The 27,801-nt window shown below is 40.5% G+C and overlaps 1 protein-coding gene across 1 annotated transcript in view; it reads left to right on the top strand.

Moving 5' to 3' along the window:
* LOC139753120 (protein O-mannosyl-transferase 2-like) overlaps positions 1 to 27,801 on the top strand; it is a 177,992-nt gene that overhangs the window by 123,796 nt on the left and 26,395 nt on the right. Inside the window, exons 13-18 of the mRNA XM_071669215.1 lie at positions 803 to 883; positions 1,157 to 1,302; positions 1,620 to 1,708; positions 13,443 to 13,597; positions 17,678 to 17,834; positions 20,071 to 20,211. Of these exons, the coding sequence (XP_071525316.1) occupies positions 803 to 883; positions 1,157 to 1,302; positions 1,620 to 1,708; positions 13,443 to 13,597; positions 17,678 to 17,834; positions 20,071 to 20,211 (769 nt within the window). The remainder of the gene's footprint in view (positions 1 to 802; positions 884 to 1,156; positions 1,303 to 1,619; positions 1,709 to 13,442; positions 13,598 to 17,677; positions 17,835 to 20,070; positions 20,212 to 27,801) is intronic.

The following is a 27,801-nucleotide window of genomic DNA, read 5'->3' as shown; positions in this document are numbered from 1 at the left end:
AGAGTGCATTGGAATGATGTGATATACCAGGGTCAATGTGCTGTCAATGGACTGAACCAGGGCATGAGAAACAACTGGGGTAAACCTTGGAAAAGTGTGTGGGGCCTGGATGTGGATAGGGAGCTGTGGTTTTGGTGCATTACACATGACAACTGGAGACCTAGAGACTGAGTGTGAACAAATGTGGTCTTTTTTTCTCTTCTCCTGGTGCTACCTTGCTGAAGCAGGGTGTAGTGATTCTGTTTCCTGTGGGGCAGGGTGGCGCTGGGAATGAATGAAGGCAACCAAGTATAAATATGTACATATGTATATATGTGTGTATGTGTATATATACATATGTATATGTATATGTATGTATGTGCGTGTATGGGCATTTGTGTATATATATGTGAATATGAGTGGATGGGCCATTCTTTGTTTTTTTCTGGTGCTACCTCTGTGATGCGGGAAATGGCAATCAAGTATGATAAATGGATGATATGATAGATAAAACAACTATAGTGTGAGGTGGTAGACCTACCTTCCTTACAGCAAAATCTCTTCATAGATATTTGTTGATATGAAATTTCTCTCTTTGTCTCATTTCTTTGTATGTATCTGTGTGAACTAATCATTCAAGTTTGTGATTGTAAGTTTTGTTTAGGGATATTGCTAGAGAATTCATTGTGTTTTAAATTACATAACAAAATGTTATACTTTGATATCACTAACAACTTTACCAATTATAAATACACAAATATTTTGGCCAAAAACCTTTGATAAGAACAACTATAGTTTTCTAAGTTTTATCTTTCTGCCACAGAACCTGACAGATGTGGTGGAAGTGGTGTACTCGAACAATATGTTCGACAGCAACTCAAACTCTGGAGTCTCCAGCTCTTTGGTATTATCTTTATCCTGCCCTTTCTGTTCCCATGAATCTTAGACTCTCTTGCCATATCCAGCCTCCTTTTCCATATTTAATCCTCATTAAACTGCAGACTGCTAAGATTTGTTAATGTTTTTGTTAATCTCTTTATGTGAACCTTCCTATCTTTAATTATTGCATAATTCTGCAAAAATTGATATATGCTTATGTTCTGTTATACTGTTATTTCAGTTACAAGATGCTGTTTGAAGTAATTATGTTCCTTAACTATGCATATGCTTGTTTAAGATGAGCCCATGGCAGCTATGGAAAGTACACATAGAAGGAGGTCAACCAGGTGATGTGGTGAAGACTTTGGACTCTCGAGTGAAGTTCCTCTGTGTGCCATACAACTGTGCCCTCACCTGGTCCAAGGCTAAGCTACCCTTGATGTGGTGAGTTAAAAGGCAGTAGTTTTATTTTATACATAGATTTGATCAGTCTGTTGCAGTTGCAAATGAACTGTATCCAGAAGCAAGTCAAGAAAAAGTTGTCATTGAGAGCAGTCATGTACATTTGGATTTGTTTGAATGTGGCTAATGAGCATTCTTTAATCATTAAGATTATGCTTGTATTTTCATACATTTTCTTTTCATTTGCATACCTCAATATGAAGAATCCAAAGATGATGATTTTATCTGTTTTGTTACAGTCTTTATTAAATTTTTGTTGATATACTAGGCCTTGTTTAACATGTCTTTGTGTTCCTCAGGGGTGGAGGTCAGGCAGAGGTGACATGCTCAAACAATTTGCAGGACCCCTACACTATGTGGATGGTAGAACAACACTATAACCCATACTGTAAGTAGTTTTGAGGAGCATGTAACAGTTGATTTTCTAGGGTACCTCCATAACATATTGCTGCATGTCATTTTGACCAACCTGTCATACTGTCATATACTGTTTGTTCCACAAAACCATATCATCTTTAAAGACTTTCATTCTTTATCCTCTCTAGTAATATCTTCATGGTGCATATTGTTTTCACTGTTTCATTCTGTAGTTTTTCTAGCTTCCTGATCCTGTTTACATTATATAAGTCATCCGTCTTTACTGCTCTTATTTTCAGCCTACCCTGACCAACAAAAACTGGAATTTTAGATTCATACATTAAATTTGATTTCCACCCTGTCAGTTCTCTTACCTCCTTTTTACCTTAAGTTTCCTCTCCGTCAATATTTCTGCTATTAATCTCTTGTCAAATGAGTACTCACTAGCAGTTTCTTTATCACATGTTTCTTCATCACTGGTTCCCGTCCTGTTCTTCCCTTTCACCTTTAGTTCCATTTATTGCTGGTTTCTTTTACATTAGATTCTTTACTGCTAACTTCCTTAACACTGATTCCCTCATTCTTAGTTCTTTCCACATAGGTTATTTCTTAAAGAATACACTCATTGATGGTGTCCCCTCCTAGTTTATTGGACGCCGATGCCTCACTGTTGCTTCCTTACAATTAGAGTCTTTGTTAGCTCCTCATTACTAATACCCTCTAAAATTGTTTGTTCAGAAAAAGTTACTGTTTGGAAACTGTTTGTTCCACCTTTTTATGTATCCCTTTGTGTCTTTACTGTTGGTTACTCCTCTGGTTTCTGTGTGTTAGTTTCTTACCCTTTATTGCTTTATTTGTAATTACCTATTTCTTAGCTATTTATGCAGCACTTGGAGAAAGTTTTGGGCACGTGGAATTTTCTGTATTACCATACTTCCTTTAAACTTCTGTATACATCAGTATTCAGTTTCATCATTTAGCTTTTCCTGTTGGGAGGGTCAGTGACAGCTGCATAATGAGCCAGCACTTCAGTGGTTGTCAAGCTGCACCGCTTTGACTCAGGTGTCTTTTATTTTTTTTCTCTCACCCGCATGTGGACTGCTGACATTCTGTTCACAAACATACAGTCTCTCTTTGTCACACATAAGACTTGACGACACTTAACCCACACAAGTCATTCTTCCTAGCTCTAGATTTTTCTGCTGTGATTGCAATGCACTAGCCATGCCTTTTGGCAAACTGATAGGAGCAATACATAGTGGTAGTTGTTTGGAGCATTAGACAAGAGCATTAGGTAGAAACATGAGGTAAAAGTAGTAGGGAGGAATATTAGCTGGGAACTTTAGGGAGAAGTGGTAGGTAGGAACATTAGGTAGACACGTGATGTAATAGTAGTTGATGGGAACATTAGGTAGGAGCCTCTGAAAACACATCTCTAGAGTTGCCGTCTGCCACAGGCAGAGTGAGTGCACTGTAAGGTAAGATGCTAGACAGGAGTTTTCCAGTTATGGAGACTCTTTTGCTGTGGCCACCCCCTTAAGGGAGTTCTCAGTGGGAACAGGCATCAGAGATATAGGTAGATACATAGTTAGCTTTTAATATTCATCTTTGACTATGATGCTATAAAAGTGCCTTACATCTTTTCTGATGAATGCTGTGCTATAACCTCTAGTCATTGTTGACAATGTCAGTCTGATAAAAACACAAGATCATGATTAAGTCCTTGCCCTTCGTTTTTACAATGGTGGCAACTCAATAGCTGCTAACCTCTCCATGTGATATAGCTATTTTTGTGTCAGGTATGATCTTTGTTGCCATCATCTGGACATTTCTAGTGTATTAAGTCTTTATGTTTCTATGAAAGAGTACAACAAACTCGAGATGCATATTCTATTTAAGTCTGATTGTTCTTTTTATTATACTTGAATGCTGTTCCCCGTATAAGCAAGGGAGCACAGGAAACAGATGAGGAAAGACCCATCCACTCATATACACATATGTATACATACATGTGCATATATATATATATATATATATATATATATATATATATATATATATATATATATATATATATATATATATATATATATATCTTTCTTTCATACTATTCGCCATTTCCCGCGTCAGCGAGGTAGCGTTAAGAACAGAGGACTTGGCCTCTGAGGAAACATCCTCATCCAGCCCCCTTCTCTGTTCCTTCCTTTGGAAAAAACAAAACAAAAAAAAAAAAGAGGGGGAGGATTTCCAGCCCCCCGCTCCCTTCCCTTTTAGTCGCCTTCTACGACACGCAGGGAATACGTGGGAAGTATTCTTTCTCCCCTATAGAGTGGCAGATATAGGGTGTTTTGGTCGAGGTGGTGTGCAAAGTGAGAGGGTTAGGGAAAATGATTTGGTAAACAGAGAAGAGGTAGTAAAAGCTTTGCGGAAGATGAAAGCCGGCAAGGCAGCAGGTTTGGATGGTATTGCAGTGGAATCTATTAAAAAAGGGGGTGACTGTATTGTTGACTGGTTGGTAAGGTTATTCAATGTATGTATGACTCATGGTGAGGTGCCTGAGGATTGGCGGAATGCGTGCATAGTGCCATTGTACAAAGGCAAAGGGGATAAGAGTGAGTGCTCAAATTACAGAGGTATAAGTTTGTTGAGTATTCCTGGTAAATTATATGGGAGGGTATTGATTGAGAGGGTGAAGGCATGTACAGAGCATCAGATTGGGGAAGAGCAGTGTGGTTTCAGAAGTGGTAGAGGATGTGTGGATCAGGTGTTTGCTTTGAAGAATGTATGTGAGAAATACTTAGAAAAGCAAATGGATTTGTATGTAGCATTTATGGATCTGGAGAAGGCATATGATAGAGTTGATAGAGATGCTCTGTGGAAGGTATTAAGAATATATGGTGTGGGAGGAAAGTTGTTAGAAGCAGTGAAAAGTTTTTATCGAGGATGTAAGGCATGTGTACGTGTAGGAAGAGAGGAAAGTGAATGGTTCTCAGTGAATGTAGGTTTGCGGCAGGGGTGTGTGATGTCTCCATGGTTGTTTAATTTGTTTATGGATGGGGTTGTTAGGGAGGTAAATGCAAGAGTTTTGGAAAGAGGGGCAAGTATGAAGTCTGTTGGGGATGAGAGAGCTTGGGAAGTGAGTCAGTTGTTGTTCGCTGATGATACAGCGCTGGTGGCTGATTCATGTGAGAAACTGCAGAAGCTGGTGACTGAGTTTGGTAAAGTGTGTGGAAGAAGAAAGTTAAGAGTAAATGTGAATAAGAGCAAGGTTATTAGGTACAGTAGGGTTGAGGGTCAAGTCAATTGGGAGGTGAGTTTGAATGGAGAAAAACTGGAGGAAGTGAAGTGTTTTAGATATCTGGGAGTGGATCTGGCAGCGGATGGAACTATGGAAGCGGAAGTGGATCATAGGGTGGGGGAGGGGGCAAAAATTCTGGGGGCCTTGAAGAATGTGTGGAAGTCGAGAACATTATCTCGGAAAGCAAAAATGGGTATGTTTGAAGGAATAGTGGTTCCAACAATGTTGTATGGTTGCGAGGCGTGGGCTATGGATAGAGTTGTGCGCAGGAGGATGGATGTGCTGGAAATGAGATGTTTGAGGACAATGTGTGGTGTGAGGTGGTTTGATCGAGTAAGTAACGTAAGGGTAAGAGAGATGTGTGGAAATAAAAAGAGCGTGATTGAGAGAGCAGAAGAGGGTGTTTTGAAGTGGTTTGGGCACATGGAGAGAATGAGTGAGGAAAGATTGACCAAGAGGATATATGTGTCGGAGGTGGAGGGAACGAGGAGAAGAGGGAGACCAAATTGGAGGTGGAAAGATGGAGTGAAAAAGATTTTGTGTGATCGGGGCCTGAACATGCAGGAGGGTGAAAGGAGGGCAAGGAATAGAGTGAATTGGAGCGATGTGGTATACCGGGGTTGACGTGCTGTCAGTGGATTCAATCAAGGCATGTGAAGCGTCTGGGGTAAACCATGGAAAGCTGTGTAGGTATGTATATTTGAGTGTGTGGACGTATGTATATACATGTGTATGGGGGGGGATTGGGCCATTTCTTTCGTCTGTTTCCTTGCGCTACCTCGCAAATGTGGGAGACAGCGACAAAGTATAATAATAAAATATATATATATATATATATATATATATATATATATATATATATATATATATATATATATATATTCTTGCTTTGTCGCTGTCTCCCGCGTTTGCGAGGTAGTGCAAGGAAACAGACGAAAGAAATGGCCCAACCCACCCCCATACACATGTATATACATACGTCTTCACACGCAAATATACATACCTACACAGCTTTCCATGGTTTACCCCAGACGCTTCACATGCCCTGATTCAATCCACTGACAGCACGTCAACCCCGGTATACCACATCGATCCAATTCACTATTCCTTGCCCTCCTTTCACCCTCCTGCATGTTCAGGCCCCGATCACACAAAATCTTTTTCACTCCATCTTTTCACCTCCAATTTGGTCTCCCACTTCTCCTCGTTCCCTCAACCTCCAACACATATATCCTCTTGGTCAATCTTTCCTCACTCATTCTCTCCATGTGCCCAAACCATTTCAAAACACCCTCTTCTGCTCTCTCAACCACGCTCTTTTTATTTCCACACATCTCTCTTACCCTTACGTTACTTACTCGATCAAACCACCTCACACCACACATTGTCCTCAAACATCTCATTTCCAGCACATCCATCCTCCTGCACACAACTCTATCCATAGCCCACGCCTCGCAACCATACAACATTGTTGGAACCACTATTCCTTCAAACATAGACATTTTTGCTTTCCGAGATAATGTTCTCGACTTCCACACATTCTTCAAGGCTCCCAGGATTTTCGCCCCCTCCCCCACCCTATGATCCACTTCCGTTTCCATGGTTCCATCCACTGCCAGATCCACTCCCAGATACCTAAAACACTTTACTTCCTCCAGTTTTTCTCCATTCAAACTTACCTCCCAATTGACTTGACCCTCAACCCTACTGTACCTAATTACCTTGCTCTTATTCACATTTACTCTTAACTTTCTTCTTTCGCACACTTTACCAAAGTCAGTCACCAGCTTCTGCAGTTTCTCACATGAATCAGCCACCAGCGCTGTATCATCAGTGAACAACAACTGACTCACTTCCCAAGCTCTCTCATCCCCAACAGACTTCATACTTGCCCCTCTTTCCAAAACTCTTGCATTCACCTCCCTAACAACCCCATCCATAAACAAATTAAACAACCATGGAGACATCACACACCCCTGCCCCAAACCTACATTCACTGAGAACCAATCACTTTCCTCTCTTCCTACACGTACACATGCCTTACATCCTTGATAAAAACTTTTCACTGCTTCTAACAACTTGCCTCCCACACCATATATTCTTAATACCTTCTACAGAGCATCTCTATCAACTCTCTCATATGCCTTCTCCAGATCCATAAATGCTACATACAAATCCATTTGCTTTTCTAAGTATTTCTCACATACATTCTTCAAAGCAAACACCTGATCCACACATCCTCTTTATTTATTTATTTATTTTGCTTTGTCGCTGTCTCCCACGTTTGCGAGGTAGCACAAGGGAACAGACGAAAGAAATGGCCCAACCCACCCCCATACACATGTATATACATACACGTCCACACACGCAAATATCCATACTTATACATCTCAATGTACACATATATATACACACACAGACACATACATATATACCCATGTACATAATTCATACTGTCTGCCTTTATTTATTCCCATCGCCACCTCGCCACACATGGAATACCATCCCCCTCCCCCCTCATGTGTGCGAGGTAGTGCTAGGAAAAGACAACAAAGGCCCCATTCATTCACACTCAGTCTCTAGCTGTCATGTAATAATGCCCGAAACCACAGCTCCCTTTCCACATCCAGGCCCCACAGAACTTTCCATGGTTCACCCCAGATGCTTCACATGCCCTGATTCAATCCATTGACAGCACGTCGACCCCGGTATACCACATCGATCCAATTCACTCTATTCCTTGCGCACCTTTCACCCTCCTGCATGTTCAGGCTCCGATCACTCAAAATCTTTTTCACTCCATCTTTCCACCTCCAATTTGGTCTCCCACTTCTCCTCGTTCCCTCCACCTCCGACACACATGTCCTCTCGGTCAATCTTTCCTCACTCATTCTCTCCATGTGCCCAAATCATTTCAAAACACCCTCTTCTGCTATCTCAACCACGCTCTTTTTATTTCCACACATCTCTCTTACCCTTATATTACTTACTCGATCAAACCACCTCACACTACACATTGTCCTCAAACATCTCATTTCCAGCACATCCACCCTCCTGCGCACAACTCTATCCATAGCCCACGCCTCGCAACCATACAACATTGTTGGAACCACTATTCTTTCAAACATAGTCAATTTTGCTTTCCGAGAAAATGTTCTCGACTTCCACACATTCTTCAAGGCTCCCAGGATTTTCGCCCCCTTCCCCACCCATTGATTCACTTCCACTTCTATGGTTCCATCCGCTGCCAGATCCACTCCCAGATATCTAAACCCTCTACTTCCTCGAGTTTTTCTCCATTCAAATTACCTCCCAATTGACTTGACCCTCAACCCTACTGTACCTAATAACCTTGCTCTTATTCACATTTACTCTTAACTTTCTTCTTTCACACACTTTACCAAAGTCAGTCACTAGCTTCTGCAGTTTCTCACATGAATCAGCCACCAGCGCTGTATCATCAGCAAACAACAACTGACTCACTTCCCAAGCTCTCTCATCCACAACAGACATACGTATATGCAGACATATACATATAAACACTTGTACATATTCTTACTTACTTGCCTTCATCCATTCCCAGCCCTATCCTGCCCCACAGGAAACAGCATCACCACCCCCTGCATTATCGAAGTCCTGTCAGGAAAACAGACAAAAAAAGGCCACATTTGTTCACGGTCTCTTGCTTTTGTGTGTAATGCACCGAAACCAGAGCTCCCTATCCACATCCAGACTTCACAGACCTTTCCATGATTTACCCGAGATGTTTCACATTCACGTCGACTCTGGTATACCACATCGTTCCATTTCACTCAATTTAATGCATACATTTCACCCTCCTGTATGTTCAGGCCCTAACCATTCAAAATCTTTTTCACTCCTTCCTTCCACCTCCAATTTGTTCTCCTGCTTCTCCTTGTTCACTCCACCTCTGATGCATGTAACCTCATTGTCAACCATTCCTCACTCATTCTCTCCCTTTGTTCAAACCATTTCAACACACGCTCTTCTCTCTCAACCACAGAGTGGTTTAGTGAAGAGAGAAAAGGTGGTGAAAGCCTTGCAGAATACAGAATCTGGCAAGGTAGCGGGTTTGGATGGCATTGCTGTTGAATTTGTTGTGAAAATGGGTGATTGTGTTGTTGATTGGTTCATAAGGATTTCAGTGTATGTATGGATCAAGGTGAATTGCCTGAGGATTGGCAGAATGCATGTATACTGCCATTGTACTAGGCAAAGGGAATAAAGGTGAGTCTTCAAACTACAGAGGCATAAGTTTGTTGAGTATTTGTGGGAAATTGTACGAGAGTGTATTGATTGAGAGGGTAAAGGCATGTACAGAGCATCAGATTGGGGAGGAGCTATGTAGTTTCAGAAGTGGTAGAGGATGTGTGGATCAGGTGTTTGAAGAATGTGTGACAAATACTTAGAAGAACAGATTGATTTATATGTGGCATTTACGGACCTGGAGAAGGCATATAATAGGATTGATAGAGATGCTTTGTGGAAGGTCTTAAGAGTATATGGTGAAGGAGGTGAGCTGCTAGAAGCAGTGAGAAGTTTTTATCAAGGGTATAAGTCATGTGTACGAGAAGGATGAGATGAGTGTGATTAGTTCCGAGTGAATGTCTGTCTGCTGCATGAGTGTTTGATGTTGCCATGATTGTTTAATTTGTTTATGGATGGGGTGTTTAAGAAGGTAATTGCAAGAGTTTTGGAGAGAGGGGCGAAATGTGCAGTTTGTTGGGGATGAGAGGGTCTGGGAAGTGAGTCAGTTGTTGTTTGCCAATGATACAGTTCTGTTGGCTGATTCAAGTAAGAAACTGCAGAAGTTGGTGATCGAGTTTGGAAAGTGTGAAAGGAGAAAGTTGCAAGTAAATGTGAATAAGAGCAGGGTTATTAGGTTCAGCAGAATTGAGGGACAAGTTACTTAGGATGTTAGTTTAAATGGAGAAAAATAAGAGGAAGTGAAGTGTTTTAGATATCTGGGAGTGGACTTAGCATTGAATGGAGCCATGGAAGTGGAAGTGTGTCATAGATTGGGTTGGGTTGGGGGCAAAGGTTCTGGGAGCAATGAAGAATTTGTGGAAAGAGAGAACATTATCTCAGATAGCAAAAATGTATGTCCATATCTTACTTGGTCTTTTTTCCATATAACTGCATTTATGGTTATCATTTTAACCAACCTGTTTTATATTCTGTGTTCTACATGATCACTGATTTACAGTTATGTAATGTGTGTGTGGTGGGAGAGAAGAACAAAATCATCTACTAAGAAAGATCAGTAGTTAGTGCTTTTCACTATCCCAATCTTCTGGCAGGTTCGTTTAGGTACATCACTAATTGTTAGGTATCTCTTGCATGGTCAGCCTTTTTTTATTGTATCTTCAGACATACTGCTGTATATCTTTATGACTAACCTGTTGTATTGTCATGTTCTGTATGTTCTCCAAAACCATATCTTTAAAGTCTTTCATCCTTTATCCTTTCCAGTAAGTATTGTTTTCACAGCTTCATTTTGTATTGTTAAGCTTAGATTCTGATTACATTACATAAGCCGTCCATTTTTACTAGTCTTATTTTCAACCTACCGTAACTTACAGAAACTTGAATTTTAGATTCACATAATGAATTTGGGGTAAGTACTACCTATGAAAGTTCCTTGTGTCATTTAGGTACATTACTAATTGTTAGGTATCTCTTGCATGGTCATCCTATTCTTATTGTATCTTCAGACATACGGCTGTATATCTTTATGACTAACCTGTTGTGCTGTCATGTTCTGTATGTTCTCCAAAACCATATCTTTAAAGTCTTTCATCCTCTATCCTTTCCAGCAAGTATTGTTTTCATAGCTTCATTTTGTATTTTTTAGCTTAGATTCTGATTACATTACATAAGCAGTCCATTTTTACTAGTCTTATTTTCAACCTACCTTCACTTACAGAAACTAGAATTTTATATTCATACAATGAATTTAGAATATGTACTACCTATGAAAGTTCCTTGTGTTGTCTACAAATAATTTTTACCACTCAGTTGAGCATTCATAGCAACTTTACTTTTTTTGTCTTTCAAGGCTTTGCTATTCTTACTGACTTTTATTTCAAATACCTAAGCTTATCTCCATCAATAAAAACCAATACTCCTTCAACAATTTGACCAACCCTATGTAAAAGGTAAGTGTGTTAAAAAAGGAATATGTTACTTTTTATAATATTTCACAACAAAAATATCTAACTTTTTCATCTCTAAATTGAATTGGTATAACTTTACTTCATTGGAAGGTAGAACCGGTTGTTAAGGCAGATAATGAATCATTTCTTGACTTATATATTTATCATATTAATTGCCATCTCCCACTTCAGCAAGATAGCACAAGAAAACAGACAAGGAATGGCCCAACCCACCCACGTACACGTCATACATAAATTCCCATACACGCATGTATACATGCATATACATTTCAACATATACATACATATACATATGCAGACATATACATATATACACATGTACATATTCATATTTGCTGCCTCTATCCATTCATGTCACCACTTCGCCACACATGAAATAGTATCCCCACCCTCCAGCGTGGTAGTGCCAGGAAAGACAAAGAAGGCCACATTCATCCACACTCAGTCTCTAGCTGTCATGTGTAATGCACCAAAACCACAGCTCCCTTTCTAAATCCAGGCCCAACAGACCCTTCCATGGTTTACCTCAGACACTTCACATGCCCTGGTTTAATCTATTGACAGCACGTTGACCTCAGTATATCACATAGCTCCACTTCACTCTATTCCTTGCATGCCTTTCACCCTCCTGTAAGTTCAGGCCCCAATCACTCAAAATCTTTTTCACTCCATCCTTTCAACTCCAGTTTGGTCTCCCGCTTTTCCTTCTTCCCTCCTTTCTCTGACACAAATATCCTCTTTGTCAATCTTTTCTTACTCATTCTCTCCATGTGTCCAAACCATTTCAATACGCCCTCTTCTGCTCTCTCAACCATGCTCTTTTTATTACCGCACATCTCTCTTACCCTTTCTTAACTTACTCGATCAAACCACCTCACACCATATATTGTCCTCAAACATCTCATTTCCAGCACATCCACCCTCCTTCACACAACCCTATCTATAGCCCATGCCTCGCAACCATATGACATTGTTGGAACCACTATTCCTTCAGACTTACCTATTTTTGCTCTCTGAGATAACATTCTCGCCTTCCACACATTCGTCAACGCTCCCAGAATTTTTTTCCCCCCCACACCTAGTGACTCACTTCCACTTCCATTTCCATCTGCTGCTAAATCCACTCCCAGATATCTAAAACCCTTTACTTCCTCCAGTTTTTCTCCATTCAAACTTACCTCCCAATTAACTTGTCCCCAACCCTACTGAACCTAATGACCTTGCTCTTATTCACAGTTGCTCTCAATTTTTTTCTTTCACACACTTTCCCAAACTTGTCACCAACTTCTGCAGTTTCTCACCCGAATCAACCACCAGCACTGTATCATCAGCGAACAACAACTGACTCACTTCCCAAGCCCTCTCATCCACAACAGACTTCATACTTGCCCCTCTCTCCAAAACTTGCATTCACCTTCCTAATATCCCCATCCATAAACAAATTAAACAACCATGGAGACATCACGCACCCCTACCACAACCGATATTCATTGGGAACCAGTCACTTTCTTCCTACTAGGACAGATGCTTTATGTCCTTGGTAAAAACTTTTCACTGCTTCTAGCAACTTACCTTCCATGCCATATACTCTTGCAACCTTCCACAGAGCATCTCTATCAACCCTATCATATGCCTTCTCGAGATCCATATATGCTACATACAAATCCATCTGTTTTTCTAAGTACTTCTCACATACATTTTTCAAAGCAAACACCTGATTCACACATCCTCTATCACTTCTGAAACCACTGCTTTTTCCCAGTCTGATGCTCTGTACATGCCTTTACCCTTTCAATCAATACCCTCCCATATAGTTTTCCAGGAATACTCAACAAACAAGCTTATACCTCTGTAATTTGAACACTCACCTTTATCCCCTTTGCCTTTGTACAGTGGCACTATTCATGCATTCCGCCAATCCTCAGGTACTTCACCATGATCCATACATCATTGAATATCCTTACCAACCAATCAACAACACAGTCATCCCCCTTTTTATAAATTCAACTGCAATACCATCCCAACTCGCCGCCTTGCCGGCTTTCATCTTCCGCAAAGCTTTCACTACCTCTTCTCTGTTTACCAAACCATTCTCCCTGACCCTTTTACTTCGCACACCACCCCGACCAAAACACCCTATATCTGCCACTCTTATCATCAAACACATTCAACAAACCTTCAAAATACTCAGTCAAACCTTCAAAATACTCACATTTCTTGATGTATTTGGTAATTTTTTCATTGTGGCTAAATTACATTCCTGATTGCAGTGAAGAATTATACATACAACCACCTGAAAAGTGGATTTTTATCACGCTTTGTGGAGACCCACCGCATCATGACTTGGATCAATTCTCGGCTCAAACCTGAAGGTCCGGACCGCTTTAATTCACATAGGCCTTGGATGTGGCCCATTTGCTTCAAGGTGAGTGGCCAGGAGACATGAAAATTGGCCATTTGTTTCTCTTTAAGTGACAAAAAAGTATGGATATGACTCCATCTTCTATGAGATAGGTGGTCTGGGAGCATGGCTATGTTCATCAACTTAATATTTCATTGTTAGAGGGGCATGTATAGGATACACGTACTTCACTGAAGATGGCCAGGGGTTGCAAGGGCACGAATGTAGCTTGTGTTCTTCTAGGGAAGTGGAAAGTGGTAATTGGGCATAGATGTTGCCCATCTGTCATAAGGCTGGTGGCTAGGACAATGGGGTGTGTGAATTTGGCAAAGAGGGATATAGCATAGATGTAGCTCATCTGCTAAGAGGTAGATGACCAGGGTTTTTGAGAAAATGATTATTGCTATGGCTGATCTGCTGTGCGGATGGTAACCTAGATTGGAGCATATGGGCATGAACATGGTTATCTCCTTCTAGGTTAGTGCCTATCTGGTTAAATAAGCGGTTTTGAAAGTACTGAACTCAATGTGAATGAGAAGTGACTTAAAGGTTGAGAATGTAAGTATGCATTTGGTCTGAAGAACATGAGGAGGGTAGTGCTAGTAGAATTGCTCATTGTTGTAGCAAATGGACTGATTAATGAAATCTAGATTTTTCTCGTATTTGATCAGCATTTCCTAATTTAATGCCAGGAAACAGACTAAGAAAGGCCACATCTGCTCACATATGTATACATTTGTATACACAAACATGTCCCGACAGAAAAAACTGGTGTGCCCTACTTACAGTGTGACACAGCATATAAAAATAAACAAGATAAAACAGGTACTCATCCCCTAAGTACTTTGTATGATGTCCCTTGGCCATAATACAATCTGAAGGTGCTTGAGAACAGATTCAGCAATATGCTGAAAATATGAAGGGTCAAGATGTTCCCAAATATTCTAGATGGCAGCCTGGAGCTTAGGAATGCTGGATGCATCCCACCCATGCAACTGTGACTTTGTAATTGACCAAAAGTTTTCAACAGGGTTAAAGTTATGTGAATTACCTGGCCAGTCCTGAATGTATGTCCCACCACAGAATCACAAAGTGCAAACTAGTCACATATTGATTTATCAGTGTGGCACGGTGCACCATCTTGCATAAAGATATCACAACCAGTCTTCTCAGAACAGTCAGGTATTGATTCTGATCCATAGTCACATTTTGAGGTAAAAACACAAGATTTCCTACACCACTATAGCCAAAAGACCCCTAAACCATGATTGAGTCTGGTAATTCTAGTTGCTTTAATGTACTTAGGGTTGTATGGGTCACTACCTAGCCTCCGGTACACTTTGCCTTTAATGTACTTAGGGTTGTATGGGTCACTACCTAGCCTCCGGTACACTTTGCCTCTATGGCTACCCATAACATCAAATGTAGCCTCACCAGATCACAACACTTTCTTCCACTTTTTGTTGTCCTACTGCAAGTATTTCTTGGCAAATGTGAATCAGTTCTTGTGCTTGTGGTTTCTTGTGAAGCTTACACCTCTTGAATTATAAGTTATCATGAAGCTGGCTATGAAATGTATATACAGACACATGACTAAGTAGCCTAGAGTTGTCTTCCTTTAACTGTCATGCTGACATATGTGGATTTTTGTCTACTTATCGTTGGATAATCTTAAGAGTGCGTTGGGAAGTGATATATGGTCATCCAGGTTATTCCTTCTGGGTAGGAATGTCAGTGTGACCACTGTCAACGAAGTGCTTTCTCCATCTTTACACACTTCATAGTGCCAGCCCTGTAGTTTCAGCTATTTCTTTATTACACTTCCCTGCCATGTGTAAGGCTATAATATCAGCAGTACCCTCTTTAGACAAGACTATGGAGACAGCAGAAGTAAGAACAATGAAGCAATAATTGGAAGGGTAAAGTGGTCTCCTTTCTTAGGTATGGGCTTCCAAGAGGAAAGTAAAGTCTGGGTTTTAAGACAATGGCAAGATAGGTGAGCATAGATCAGAGTTAGCTCAAAGGTGTACTTTTCCTTTTCATTAACCTCTGTATATTCCACTAAAGACCCAGCCTTGATGTGGACTTTCATCTGTGACTGAAGCCTCCACTGAAAAATCACTTCTGTAGAACCAAGGAGGTATGTCATCTGGGCCATACACCTTCTCCTCTTGGACCTGGCAGAGGAAACATCTTTCCTCTTAGAATTAACGTGCCACATGCACCATAACCATCCATTCATGTGCTTCATGTGACTGACAACCTCTACATATTACAACCATCTTTAACTATCATGTCCCACATGGCTAACAACCTGTTCACCCAAAGCAGAAGATGGCCCTGTTGTGATTATTACCTAGCAGGGAATAACTTACAGAAATCTTCATGTTAAAAAGACCAAGGGGTTGACATTACATATAATCTATCACCAAAGCTACATGTTAGAAGGATCAGGAAGAGGCAGACAATTATAAGAATTTTATTCAAGTATATGGACAAGGTCATGCTCAATAAGTTATTTATTACATATATCAGACAAAAACTGGATTATGCATTGCAGGTCTGGTCACAGCACCTAAAAAAGCACAGGGATCGAAGGAAAGGGTGCAAAGAAGAGCAGCTAAGATGGTACTGGATTGAGGATTGACCTATAATGAAATTGTAATTATTTTTCTTGTGAGCAATAGTTTCATATCAACAGGGATTTTTATCACCTAAGTATGGAATACTGCTCACATGTCTGGGGAGGCCTATTCTCCACTTATTAACTGGAGTGGATTCAAAGGTCCGTTTCTAATTCTCCCAGCATCAACTCTCTTCAACCTTCCGTTTCTATATGCTGCTCTGTTGCTGCTTCTCTTGTGTTCTTTTTATTTTCATACTGTTTGCCATTTTCTGCATTAGTGAGGTAGAGCCTTTGAGGGAATATCCTCACTTAGCCTCCTTCTTTGTTCCTTCTTTTGGAAAATTAAAAACGAGATGGGAGGATTTCCAGCCCCCTGCCTCCTCCCCTTTTAGTTGTTTCTACAACACACAAGGAATATGTGGGAAGTATTCTTTCTCCCCTATCCCGAGGGATAGGTATCATTTTGGTTATTGCTTTTGTGAACTGTCTCCATATATAACCACTCCCAGGATTGGGACCCATGGAACGTGTTTGGCTGTTGCTTCCCACAGAATATGTGTAGAGACAAGCCACAAGAGGATTGGCTGTTACTATGCATCCTTCTGCCCTCAGACAGCAAAGATGTGGAATTCTCCTCCTTCTTTTATCTCTCCCTCTACCTCTGACCTTTCTCTCAAAGTCAGGCCTACAAACACTTGCAGATCCCAGATTCGTTTCTGCTTTCTTATTCTCTTACTTTTTCTTTCACTTAAGATAGCCATGACTAGTGCATGTTATTTGCCATGCCATATGAGAGAGAGAGAGAGAGAGAGAGAGAGAGAGAGAGAGAGAGAGAGAGAGAGAGAGAGAGAGAGAGAGAGAGAGAGCTGATATAGCCTTCAATTTTCTAAGTCAGTTGGATGTTGCTGGTAGTGAACAGTTCTTCAAGAAATCAGCATCAGAGTAACCAGAGGCCATGACATTTGAAAGCATGTTTGAAAGCATGTTAAGAAGTACTAGTTTAGTGTGTAGGTGTTGGATGGTTGGAATAGACTGACCAATGAGACGATGAATATTGGCAGTTTGCAAAGTTTTAAAAGGCTGTTTCATGTCATAGAAAGTTCAGGAGATTGGACCCCACTAGTGTAGAACTCGCTCCATGTATTGTACAAATAGGTAATTACACGATTCTTCAAGAGATTTGGCACCATTGTAAAAACAGGTCATGACAAAATACCGAGCAAAAGCCTAGTTAGAGAGGATGTTTAAAAGTACTGGTAAAGGTGAGGGTGGTAGATGGTTTGAATTAGACTAACCAATGAGACAGTGAATGCTGGCAGGTTGCAAAGGTTTAAGAGGCTTCATAATGGCATAGAAGTTCAGAAAATGGGTTCCCATGAGTGTGGAACTCTTTCCCTGTACTGTACAGATAGTTAATAACAAATAGGTAATCAAATACCCAACAACCTTCTGTAACTACCTAGCCCTCTGCTGCTTAGTCACAGGTTTGGTATGATGTGAACTTCCGTATCGTGCTGCTGGGCAATCCACTGATCTTTTGGATCAACCTTGTATTCCTGCTGATTACTCCTGTGTTTCTCCTCTACCACTACTACCGATACAAGCGAGGATACGATGACACCCCACAGATTGAAGGTAAAGTACCTTAGTATTACAGTAAACTACAGTACAGGATGATACATACTCATATGAAATGTACAGTACGAAAGGACGTACAGCCCATAGTTACAATACCATGGCTCACACATCTATGAGGAATAATATTTAGGTACCCATAGCTCGGATATTTAGCTCTAGGTTATTCACACCTCAAGTGCTCGATGCACCCAACTAAGAGATAGAGTATTGCTCTGATATATTTAGCAAAAAAGGTATAGTGCCACAGTACACACTTCTTAGAGGTATAATGCTTGGTGCACATATTAAAGGTGAAAAGTAATACTTTGAGGTGGTTTGGGCATGTGGAAAGAATGCAAGAATGGGAGTTTACAAGGAGAGTCTAGGATAGTAGAACTAAAGGGGTTGATGTGATAGGAAGACCACCTATTACATGGGCAAATAGAGTAGGCGAATACTGGAGGAAGAGAAATGGAGGAAGAATGCATGGAATAGTGTGTGCAAGGGAGGCAAGTATGGACAGAGATAAACAGAAATGGGCATCAGAGATATAGATAGATAGAATTTCATGTACATATGTAAAAGTTATAAGATCATGGTTCTCATTGTGCAGAAGTGCAGTGCCATGGGCTATGCAGATAGGACATATGATGCCATGTTATTCACATATTGTAGGCACATTGCTGTGGAATATACAGCTTTTAGTCACTGTACAATGTTCAACTCTTCAGAGATGCATAATTGTAATATAGAGAATGGTAAATGTGTAGTTTAGATGTAACACAAATTACTTAGTGATTTAGAGGGAACACATTTCAGTGGACTTGCTGCACTTGGTAGAAGTGATTTGACAGTGTGGTAATGATATATGAGGACTTTAAGTAATCTTTGAAAATATTGAAGGGTCTATTGGTGAGGGCTGTGAAGATGATGGAAAATGTAGGGTTTTAGAAATCAACAAAACCTATGAAAACTTCTAACTTTCCAGTAGAAGTCGAGATTTATCCTAATTCTTTAAAATTAGTCAAAATATGCCAATATTAACGTTGTCTGTTCTTTCTTTTCACATGGTCAGGAATGTGCAAGAAATGGTTCACTCAGGGATTTGTTCACATGGATGTGTTTGCATGTTCACAGCACACAAATATCTCATAAACTGGACCTTAACATTAAGCCATAACATCAGAATATTTTTCAAATAACAGAAAATAATGTAAATTTTAGTTGCATGGAGAAATTGAGATTCTCATATGCTTTGTTGATTTTTAGGTGATGTCAACATAGACTGTGTTGATTTGTACAAGTCTTTCACTTACAGTCATTATAATTAACCTGACATTATTCAAAAGCCATAACCCTCCTTAGAATCATCTTATTCATTATTGATGTGTTAATTCATATCATTACAACTCATCAGCACTCTTGTAAATCACACCTATGTATTTACCCACAAAACTTGGAAGAACAGTGCCACAGTACATAGACTTAATGGACACAGTGCCATTATGTATAGCTTAGAAGTGCAGTGCCACAATACATAGTTTAGAAATATAATTACACACCACTGTACTCACAGCACATAGGTACATTGTCACTTTACACACACTGCACAGGTACAGTGCAGCAGTTTGCTTATCTCATAATTGGTTGCACAGCATATCACATCACAGTCGATTCTTAAATACACATATCTTGCAGGTATTGTGCCGTACAATGCACACCTCAGAGGTAAAGTACAATTACACAGTACCACAGTATACAGTTCACAGACAATTCTTTGGTTCTCACAGTCCACTGCCATTATTGATTCAGTTTTGCAACCCCATTATCCCTGTTTTGGGGGTTCTTCAGCTCACAAATATGTTCTCCATGCAGGAGCAGTAAAAGCTGGGCTCCTTTTTGGTGGGAAAGTCCTCAATGTGGTCATATGTCTTTTGTTGTCTTCTGATTATTCAACCTCATCAAAGCTAACTTTTCATTCTTGGTGTGATCACTTGCATGAACTCCATTGGCCTAGTTTGGTAGTATATGAAACTTATTGCACACTTTTATCATCCATATGATAAGGATGATATCAAAGTAGCTGCAATGTCTAAAACCTCTTTATCACTTTTTCTCATTCTCCAGTACTGATTTTATGCCATCATAACTTTGCATTATCTCCCAAAACTTCAATGTCTTTCGTAGACCCTTTTCCCTACCCAGCACTTCACAGCTTACTGCAGTTCTGCATCTCACTGTCCATCACCTGCAGAGAAAAAAGAGCGTGTGTTGTTTGCCTGCAAGTGGTTGCTTCTGGCCTACCTGATGCACTACATCCCTTTCTACACCATGGACCGCATCTTATACTACCATCATTACTTCCCAGCACTCCAGTTTTCTTCACTGCTTACAGGTATTCACAAATTTTACTTATGTTCAAGGATCTTATGCTCACAGATACTGGTAGATGCTAATATTAGTATGAATGGTATTCAGTATTAACAGTGGCTCACAAGGGTCATTTTTGTGTTGCACATGGTATTTACAACCATTGATGGGTGCTAATGGTTCCCACAAAGAGTTACAGGTGCTTTCAGTGGCATGTCTGGTGCTCATGATACTTATTAGTATTCATAGAAGCTGGTGACTGAGTTTGGTAAAGTGTGTGGAAGAAGAAAGTTAAGAGTAAATGTGAATAAGAGCAAGGTTATTAGGTACAGTAGGGTTGAGGGTCAAGTCAATTGGGAGGTGAGTTTGAATGGAGAAAAACTGGAGGAAGTGAAGTGTTTTAGATATCTGGGAATGGATCTGGCAGCGGATGGAACCATGGAAGCGGAAGTGGATCATAGGGTGGGGGAGGGGGCAAAAATTCTGGGAGCCTTGAAGAATGTGTGGAAGTCGAGAACATTATCTCGGAAAGCAAAAATGGGTATGTTTGAAGGAATAGTGGTTCCAACAATGTTGTATGGTTGCGAGGCGTGGGCTATGGATAGAGTTGTGCGCTGGAGGATGGATGTGCTGGAAATGAGATGTTTGAGGACAATGTGTGGTGTGAGGTGGTTTGATTGAGTAAGTAACGTAAGGGTAAGAGAGATGTGTGGAAATAAAAAGAGCGTGGATGAGAGAGCAGAAGAGGGTGTTTTGAAATGGTTTGGGCACATGGAGAGAATGAGTGAGGAAAGATTGACCAAGAGGATATATGTGTCGGAGGTGGAGGGAACGAGGAGAAGAGGGAGACCAAATTGGAGGTGGAAAGATGGAGTGAAAAAGATTTTGTGTGATCGGGGCCTGAACATGCAGGAGGGTGAAAGGAGGGCAAGGAATAGAGTGAATTGGAGCGATGTGGTATACCGGGGTTGACGTGCTGTCAGTGGATTGAATCAAGGCATGTGAAGCGTCTGGGGTAAACCATGGAAAGCTGTGTAGGTATGTATATTTGCGTGTGTGGACGTATGTATATACATGTGTATGGGGGGGGGTTGGGCCATTTCTTTCGTCTGTTTCCTTGCGCTACCTCGCAAACGCGGGAGACAGCGAGAAAGAAGAAAAAAAAAAAAAAAAGATACCTAAAATGATCAGTAGGGTGTTTCAAGGGTGAAGTACCAGTTTAGCTCTCCCTTTTTATTTGGAATATGAATTCTGTTGCATGTCAGTGGTTGTGTAGTCCATGCAAATTAGAACAAGAGTGTCATTTATATTATCTAATTTATATTTATTTATTATACATAATCACTGCTTCCCGGCTCAGCGAGGTTGTGCCAGGAAACAGACAAAGAATGGCCCATCCACTCATGTACACATATTTCTACATAAACGCACGTATACATATCAGCATATCCATACATATACATACACACACACAGAGATGTATAGATATATACACATGTACATATTCATGGTTGCTTGCCTTCATCCATTCCTGTCGCTTCTTGATCGCCATTTCCCACGTCAGAGGTAGCACCAGGAAACAGACAAATAAACAGCCCATCCACTCATATAGCATTCATATACATAAACACCCATACACATACATATGCATACACATACATATCAACATATACACACATACATACATACATGCATATACACAGACATACACATATATACACTTTGGAAAGGATCATAATTTTGCACGTGATCAAGATATTCCTATGAGTCCGCGGGGAAAATGAAACACGATAAGTTCCCAAGTGCACTTTTGTGTAATAATCACATAATCAGGGGAGACACAAGAGAGAAATACAACAGTCAGCTGATATACATTCAAGATACGAAGCTAGGATGCCATTTGGTAAACATGCGATTGTCCAAGACAGACAAGGAGCGTTCATAAGCTTATCATTTTACAAATTTTATCAACAATAAAGTTATCTAATTTGTACAGACCATCACAAATATTAAGATTATAATTCTTTGTGTATCTAATAATTGAAGATTCAATGATATTTCTTGTGGTAATAGAATTAGAGTTAATAACTGAGATGGCATTACTCCAGTCAATACAATGATCATAGTTTTTAACATGATTAAACAAGGCATTTGATTCTTGTCCTGTTCATATTGCCATTTGAAAGGCACGTTTCTTCTCTCTTGAAATGCGAAAAGCCTCCTCCATTTCAAGTTTCTTTAATTCAATGTTTTTCTTTAAAATGATATTTTGGAATTGGTCAAATGGTTGAACAGACAGCTGCAACAATCTTTGAGGTAGGACAGACCTTGGCATCCCTTGTTCATCAAGGCATTTCCTAAGGAATTAAAATACCAATATATTGGAAGAACCGGATGTTGGACTAATGCTATGATAGATTAAGGAAAGAACGCAATAGGCTACAAATGTCACTAAATTGTAAGTTGGCCCATCTTATTAAAAACCGACTGGACCAAGAACACAAACTCATCTTTTGTGGTAAACCTGTCTAATAAACCACTAGATAAGGATTCCTTGTGTGCATTAGGCTGTGGTTTAAGTTTTGTGTGCTTTAACAGGGAAGCCAGCTGTGTTGATGTCACAAAGTCTTTTTGTAATTTAGAGAAATACATTAATTTAAGTAATGATGAAATTAATATCTGTAAGGGTTTAGTGTATGCCATTTTGTCAAAACCAGTGGAACCTAATTGCCCTAAAAGATTTATAAGAGCTATCAACACCTTATTATCTTGTGGAGGGGAAGGTGAAGATTTGTAGGGGTTTTCATAAAAGAAGAGAGAATGTTGGGGTGAAGGGAGTGGTGAAAGTAAGTGAGCTTGGGAAGGAGACTTGTGTGAGGAAGTACCAGGAGAGACTGAGTACAGAATGGAAAAAGGTGAGAACAAAGGAGGTAAGGGGAGTGGGGGAGGAATGGGATGTATTTAGGGAAGCAGTGATGGCTTGTGCAAAAGATGCTTGTGGCATGAGAAGAGTGGGAGGTGGGTTGATTAGAAAGGGTACTGAGTGGTGGGATGAAGAAGTAAGATTATTAGTGAAAGAGAAGAGAGAGGCATTTGGACGATTTTTGCAGAGAAAAAATGCAAATGAGTGGGAGATGTATAAAAGAAAGAGGCAGGAGGTCAAGAGAAAGGTGCAAGAGGTGAAAAAGAGGGCAAATGAGAGTTGGGGTGAGAGTGTATCATTAAATTTTAGGGAGAATAAAAAGATGTTTTGGAAGGAGGTAAATAAAGTGCATAAGACAAGGGAGCAAATGGGAACTTCAGTGAAGGGGGCTAATGGGGAGGTGATAACAAGTAATGGTGATGTGAGGAGATGGAGTGAGTATTTTGAAGGTTTGTTGAATGTGTTTGATGATAGAGTGGCAGATATAGGGTGTTTTGGTCGAGGTGGTGTGCAAAGTGAGATGGTTAGGGAAAATGATTTGGTAAACAGAGAAGAGGTAGTAAAAGCTTTGCGGAAGATGAAAGCCGGCAAGGCAGCAGGTTTGGATGGTATTGCAGTGGAATTTATTAAAAAAGAGGGTGACTGTATTGTTGACTGGTTGGTAAGGTTATTTAATGTATGTATGACTCATGAAGAGGTGCCTGAGGATTGGCGGAATGCTTGCATAGTGCCATTGTACAAAGACAAAGGGGATAAGAGTGAGTGCTCAAATTACAGAGGTATAAGTTTGTTGAGTATTCCTGGTAAATTATATGGTAGGGTATTGATTGAGAGGGTGAAGGCATGTACAGAGTATCAGACTGGGGAAGAGCAGTGTGGTTTCAGAAGTGGTAGAGGATGTGTGGATCAGGTGTTTGCTTTGAAGAATGTATGTGAGAAATACTTAGAAAAGCAAATGGATTTGTATGTAGCATTTATGGATCTGGAGAGGGCATATGATAGAGTTGATAGAGATGCTCTGTGGAAGGTATTAAGAATATGTGGTGTGGGAGGCAAGTTGTTAGAAGCAGTGAAAAGTTTTTATCGAGGATGTAAGGCATGTGTACGTGTAGGAAGAGAGGAAAGTGATTGGTTCTCAGTGAATGTAGGTTTGCGGCAGGGGTGTGTGATGTCTCCATGGTTGTTTAATTTGTTTATGGATGGGGTTGTTAGGGAGGTGAATGCAAGAGTTTTGGAAAGAGGAGCAATTATGCAGTCTGTTGTGGATGAGAGAGCTTGGGAAGTGAGTCAGTTGTTGTTCGCTGATGATACAGCGGTAGTGGCTGATTCATGTGAGAAACTGCAGAAGCTGGTGACTGAGTTTGGTAAAGTGTGTGAAAGAAGAAAGTTGAGAGTGAATGTAAATAAGAGCAAGGTTATTAGGTACAGTAGGGTCAAGGGTCAAGTCAATTGGGAGGTAAGTTTGAATGGAGAAAAACTGGAGGAAGTAAAATGTTTTAGATATCTGGGAGTCGATCTGGCAGTGGATGGAACCATGGAAGCGGAATTGAATCATAGGATGGGGGAGGGGGCGAAAATCCTGGGAGCCTTGAAGAATGTGTGGATATCGAGAACATTATCTCGGAAAGCAAAAATGGGTATGTTTGAAGGAATAGTGGTTCCAACAATGTTATATGGCTGCGAGGCGTGGGCTATGGATAGAGTTGTGCACAGGAGGGTGGATGTGCTGGAAATGAGATGTTTGAGGACAATGTGTGGTGTGAGGTGGTTTGATCAAGTAAGTAATGTAAGGGTAAGAGAGATGTGTGGAAATAAAAAGAGCATGGTTGAGAGAGCAGAAGAGGGTGTTTTGAAATGGTTTGGTCACATGGAGAGAATGAGTGAGGAAAGATTGACCAAGAGGATATATATGTCAGAGGTGGAGGGAACGAGGAGAAGTGGGAGACCAAATTGGAGGTGGAAAGATGGATTGAAAAAGGGGACAGAGTAAATTGGAACAATGTGGTTTACTTGGGTTGACTTGCTGTTAATAGACTGAACCAGGGCATGTGAAGCATCTGGGATAAACATTAGAAAGGTCTGTGGTGCCTGGATGTGGAAAGGGAGCTGTGGTTTCGGTGCATCACACATGACAGCTAGAGACTGAGTGTGAACAAATGTGGCCTTTTTTGTCTGTTTTCCTGGCACTACCTCACTGAAGTGAGAGGTAGTGATGTCATTTCCTGTGGGGTGGGGTAGTGACAGGATTAAATGAAGGAAAGTAGGTATGAATATAAATATGTGTACATATATGTATATGGATGTTTGTATATATTTCATATATATTTATTATGTATTATACTTTGTCGCTGTCTCCCGCGTCAGTGAGGTAGCGCAAGGAAACAGACGAAATAATGGCCCAACCCACCCACATACACACACACACACACACACACATATATATATATATATATATATATATATATATATATATATATATATATATATATATATATATATATATATATATATATTTATATATACATACGTGTCCACACATGCACATATACATACCTATACATTTCAACGTATACATATATATACATACACAGACATATACATTTATACACATGTACATAATTCATACTTGCTGCCTTTATTCATTCCCGTTGCCACCCTGCCACACATGAAATGACAACTCCCTCCCCCCATTCGTTCACACTCAGTCTGTAGCTGTCATGTATAATGCACCAAAACCACAGCTCCCTTTCCACATCCAGGCCCCACGAAACTTTCCATGGTTTACCCCAGATGCTTCACATGCCCTGGTTCAATCCATTGACAGCACGTCAATCCCAATATACCACATCATTCCAATTCACTCTATTCCTTGCACGCATTTCACTCTCCTGCATGCTCAGGTCCCGATCGCTCAAAATCTTTTCCACTCCATCTTTCCACCTCCAATTTGGTCTCCCACTTCTCGTTCCCTCCACCTCTGACACATATATCCTCTTTGTCAATCTTTCCTCACTCATTCTTTCCATGTGACCAAACCATGTCAATATACCCTTTTCTGGTCTCTCAACCACACTCTTTTTATTTCTTTTTATTTCCAAACATCTCTCTTACCCTTTTATTACTTACTCAACCAAACCACCTCACACCACATATTATCCTCAAACATCTCATTTCCAACACATCCACTCTCCTCCGCACAACCTTATTCATAGCCCACCCCTCGCAACCATATAACATTGTTGGAACCACTATTCCTTCAAACATACCCATTTTTGCTTTCCGAGATAATGTTCTTGACTTCCACACATTCTTCAATGCTCCCAGAACCTTCAATCCCTCCCCTACCCTGTGACTCACTTTCACTTCCATGGTTCTGTCCGTTGCCAGATCCACTCCCAGATATCTAAAACACTTCACTTCCTCCAGTTTTTCTCCATTCAAACTTACCTCCCAGTTGACTTGTCCGTGAACCCTACTGTACCTAATAGCCTTGCCCTTATTCACATTTACTCTCAACTTTCTTCTTTCACACACTTTACCAAACTCAGTCACCAGCTTCTGCAGTTTCTCACCCGAATCAGTCACCAGCGCTGTATCATCAGCAAACAACAGCTAACTCACTTCGAAAGCCCTCTCATCCACAACAGACTGCATACTTGCCCCTCTCTCCAACACTCTTGCATTCACCTCGCTAACAACCCAATCCATAAACAAATTAAACAACCGTGGAGACATCATGCACCCCTGCCGCAAACTGACATTCACTGAGAACGAATCACTTTCCTCTCTTCCTTCACGCACACATGCCTTACATCCTCGATAAAAACTTTTCACTGCTTCCAACAACTTGCCTCCCACACCATATATACCTATACATCTCAATGTACACATATATATACACACACACACACATACATATATACCCATGCACACAATATATATATCCTTCCTTTGGGGGAAAAAAAAATGAGAGGGAAAGATTTCTAGCCCCCCGCTCCCTTTCCTTTTAGTCGCCTTCTATGACACGCAGGGAATACATGGGAAGTATTCTTTCTCCCCTGTGGCAGCATCAAAAAGCTTCTCAATAGATATATATATATATATATATATATATATATATATATATATATATATATTATTTTTTTTTTATTATACTTTGTCGCTGTCTCCCGCGTTTGCGAGGTAGCGCAATGAAACAGACGAAAGAAATGGCCCAACCCCCCCCCTTATACACATGTATATACATACGTCCACACACGCAAATATACATACCTACACAGCTTTCCATGGCTTACCCCAGACGCTTCACATGCCCTGCTTCAATCCACTGACAGCACGTCAACCCCGGTATACCACATCGCTCCAATTCACTCTATTCCTTGCCCTCCTTTCACCCTCCTGCATGTTCAGGCCCCGATCACACAAAATCTTTTTCACTCCATCTTTCCACCTCCAATTTGTTCTCCCTCTTCTCCTTGTTCCCTCCACCTCCGACACATATATCCTCTTGGTCAATCTTTCCTCACTCATCCTCTCCATGTGCCCAAACCACTTCAAAACACCCTCTTCTGCTCTCTCAACCACGCTCTTTCTATTTCCACACATCTCTCTTACCCTTACGTTACTCACTCGATCAAACCACCTCACACCACACATTGTCCTCAAACATCTCATTTCCAGCACATCCATCCT

Source organism: Panulirus ornatus, chromosome 14, assembly GCF_036320965.1.
Source record: "Panulirus ornatus isolate Po-2019 chromosome 14, ASM3632096v1, whole genome shotgun sequence".
In the NCBI taxonomy this organism is placed as follows: domain Eukaryota; kingdom Metazoa; phylum Arthropoda; class Malacostraca; order Decapoda; family Palinuridae; genus Panulirus; species Panulirus ornatus.
Note: the sequence above shows the minus strand (reverse complement) of the source record. Positions and strands in the feature narration are given on the sequence as shown.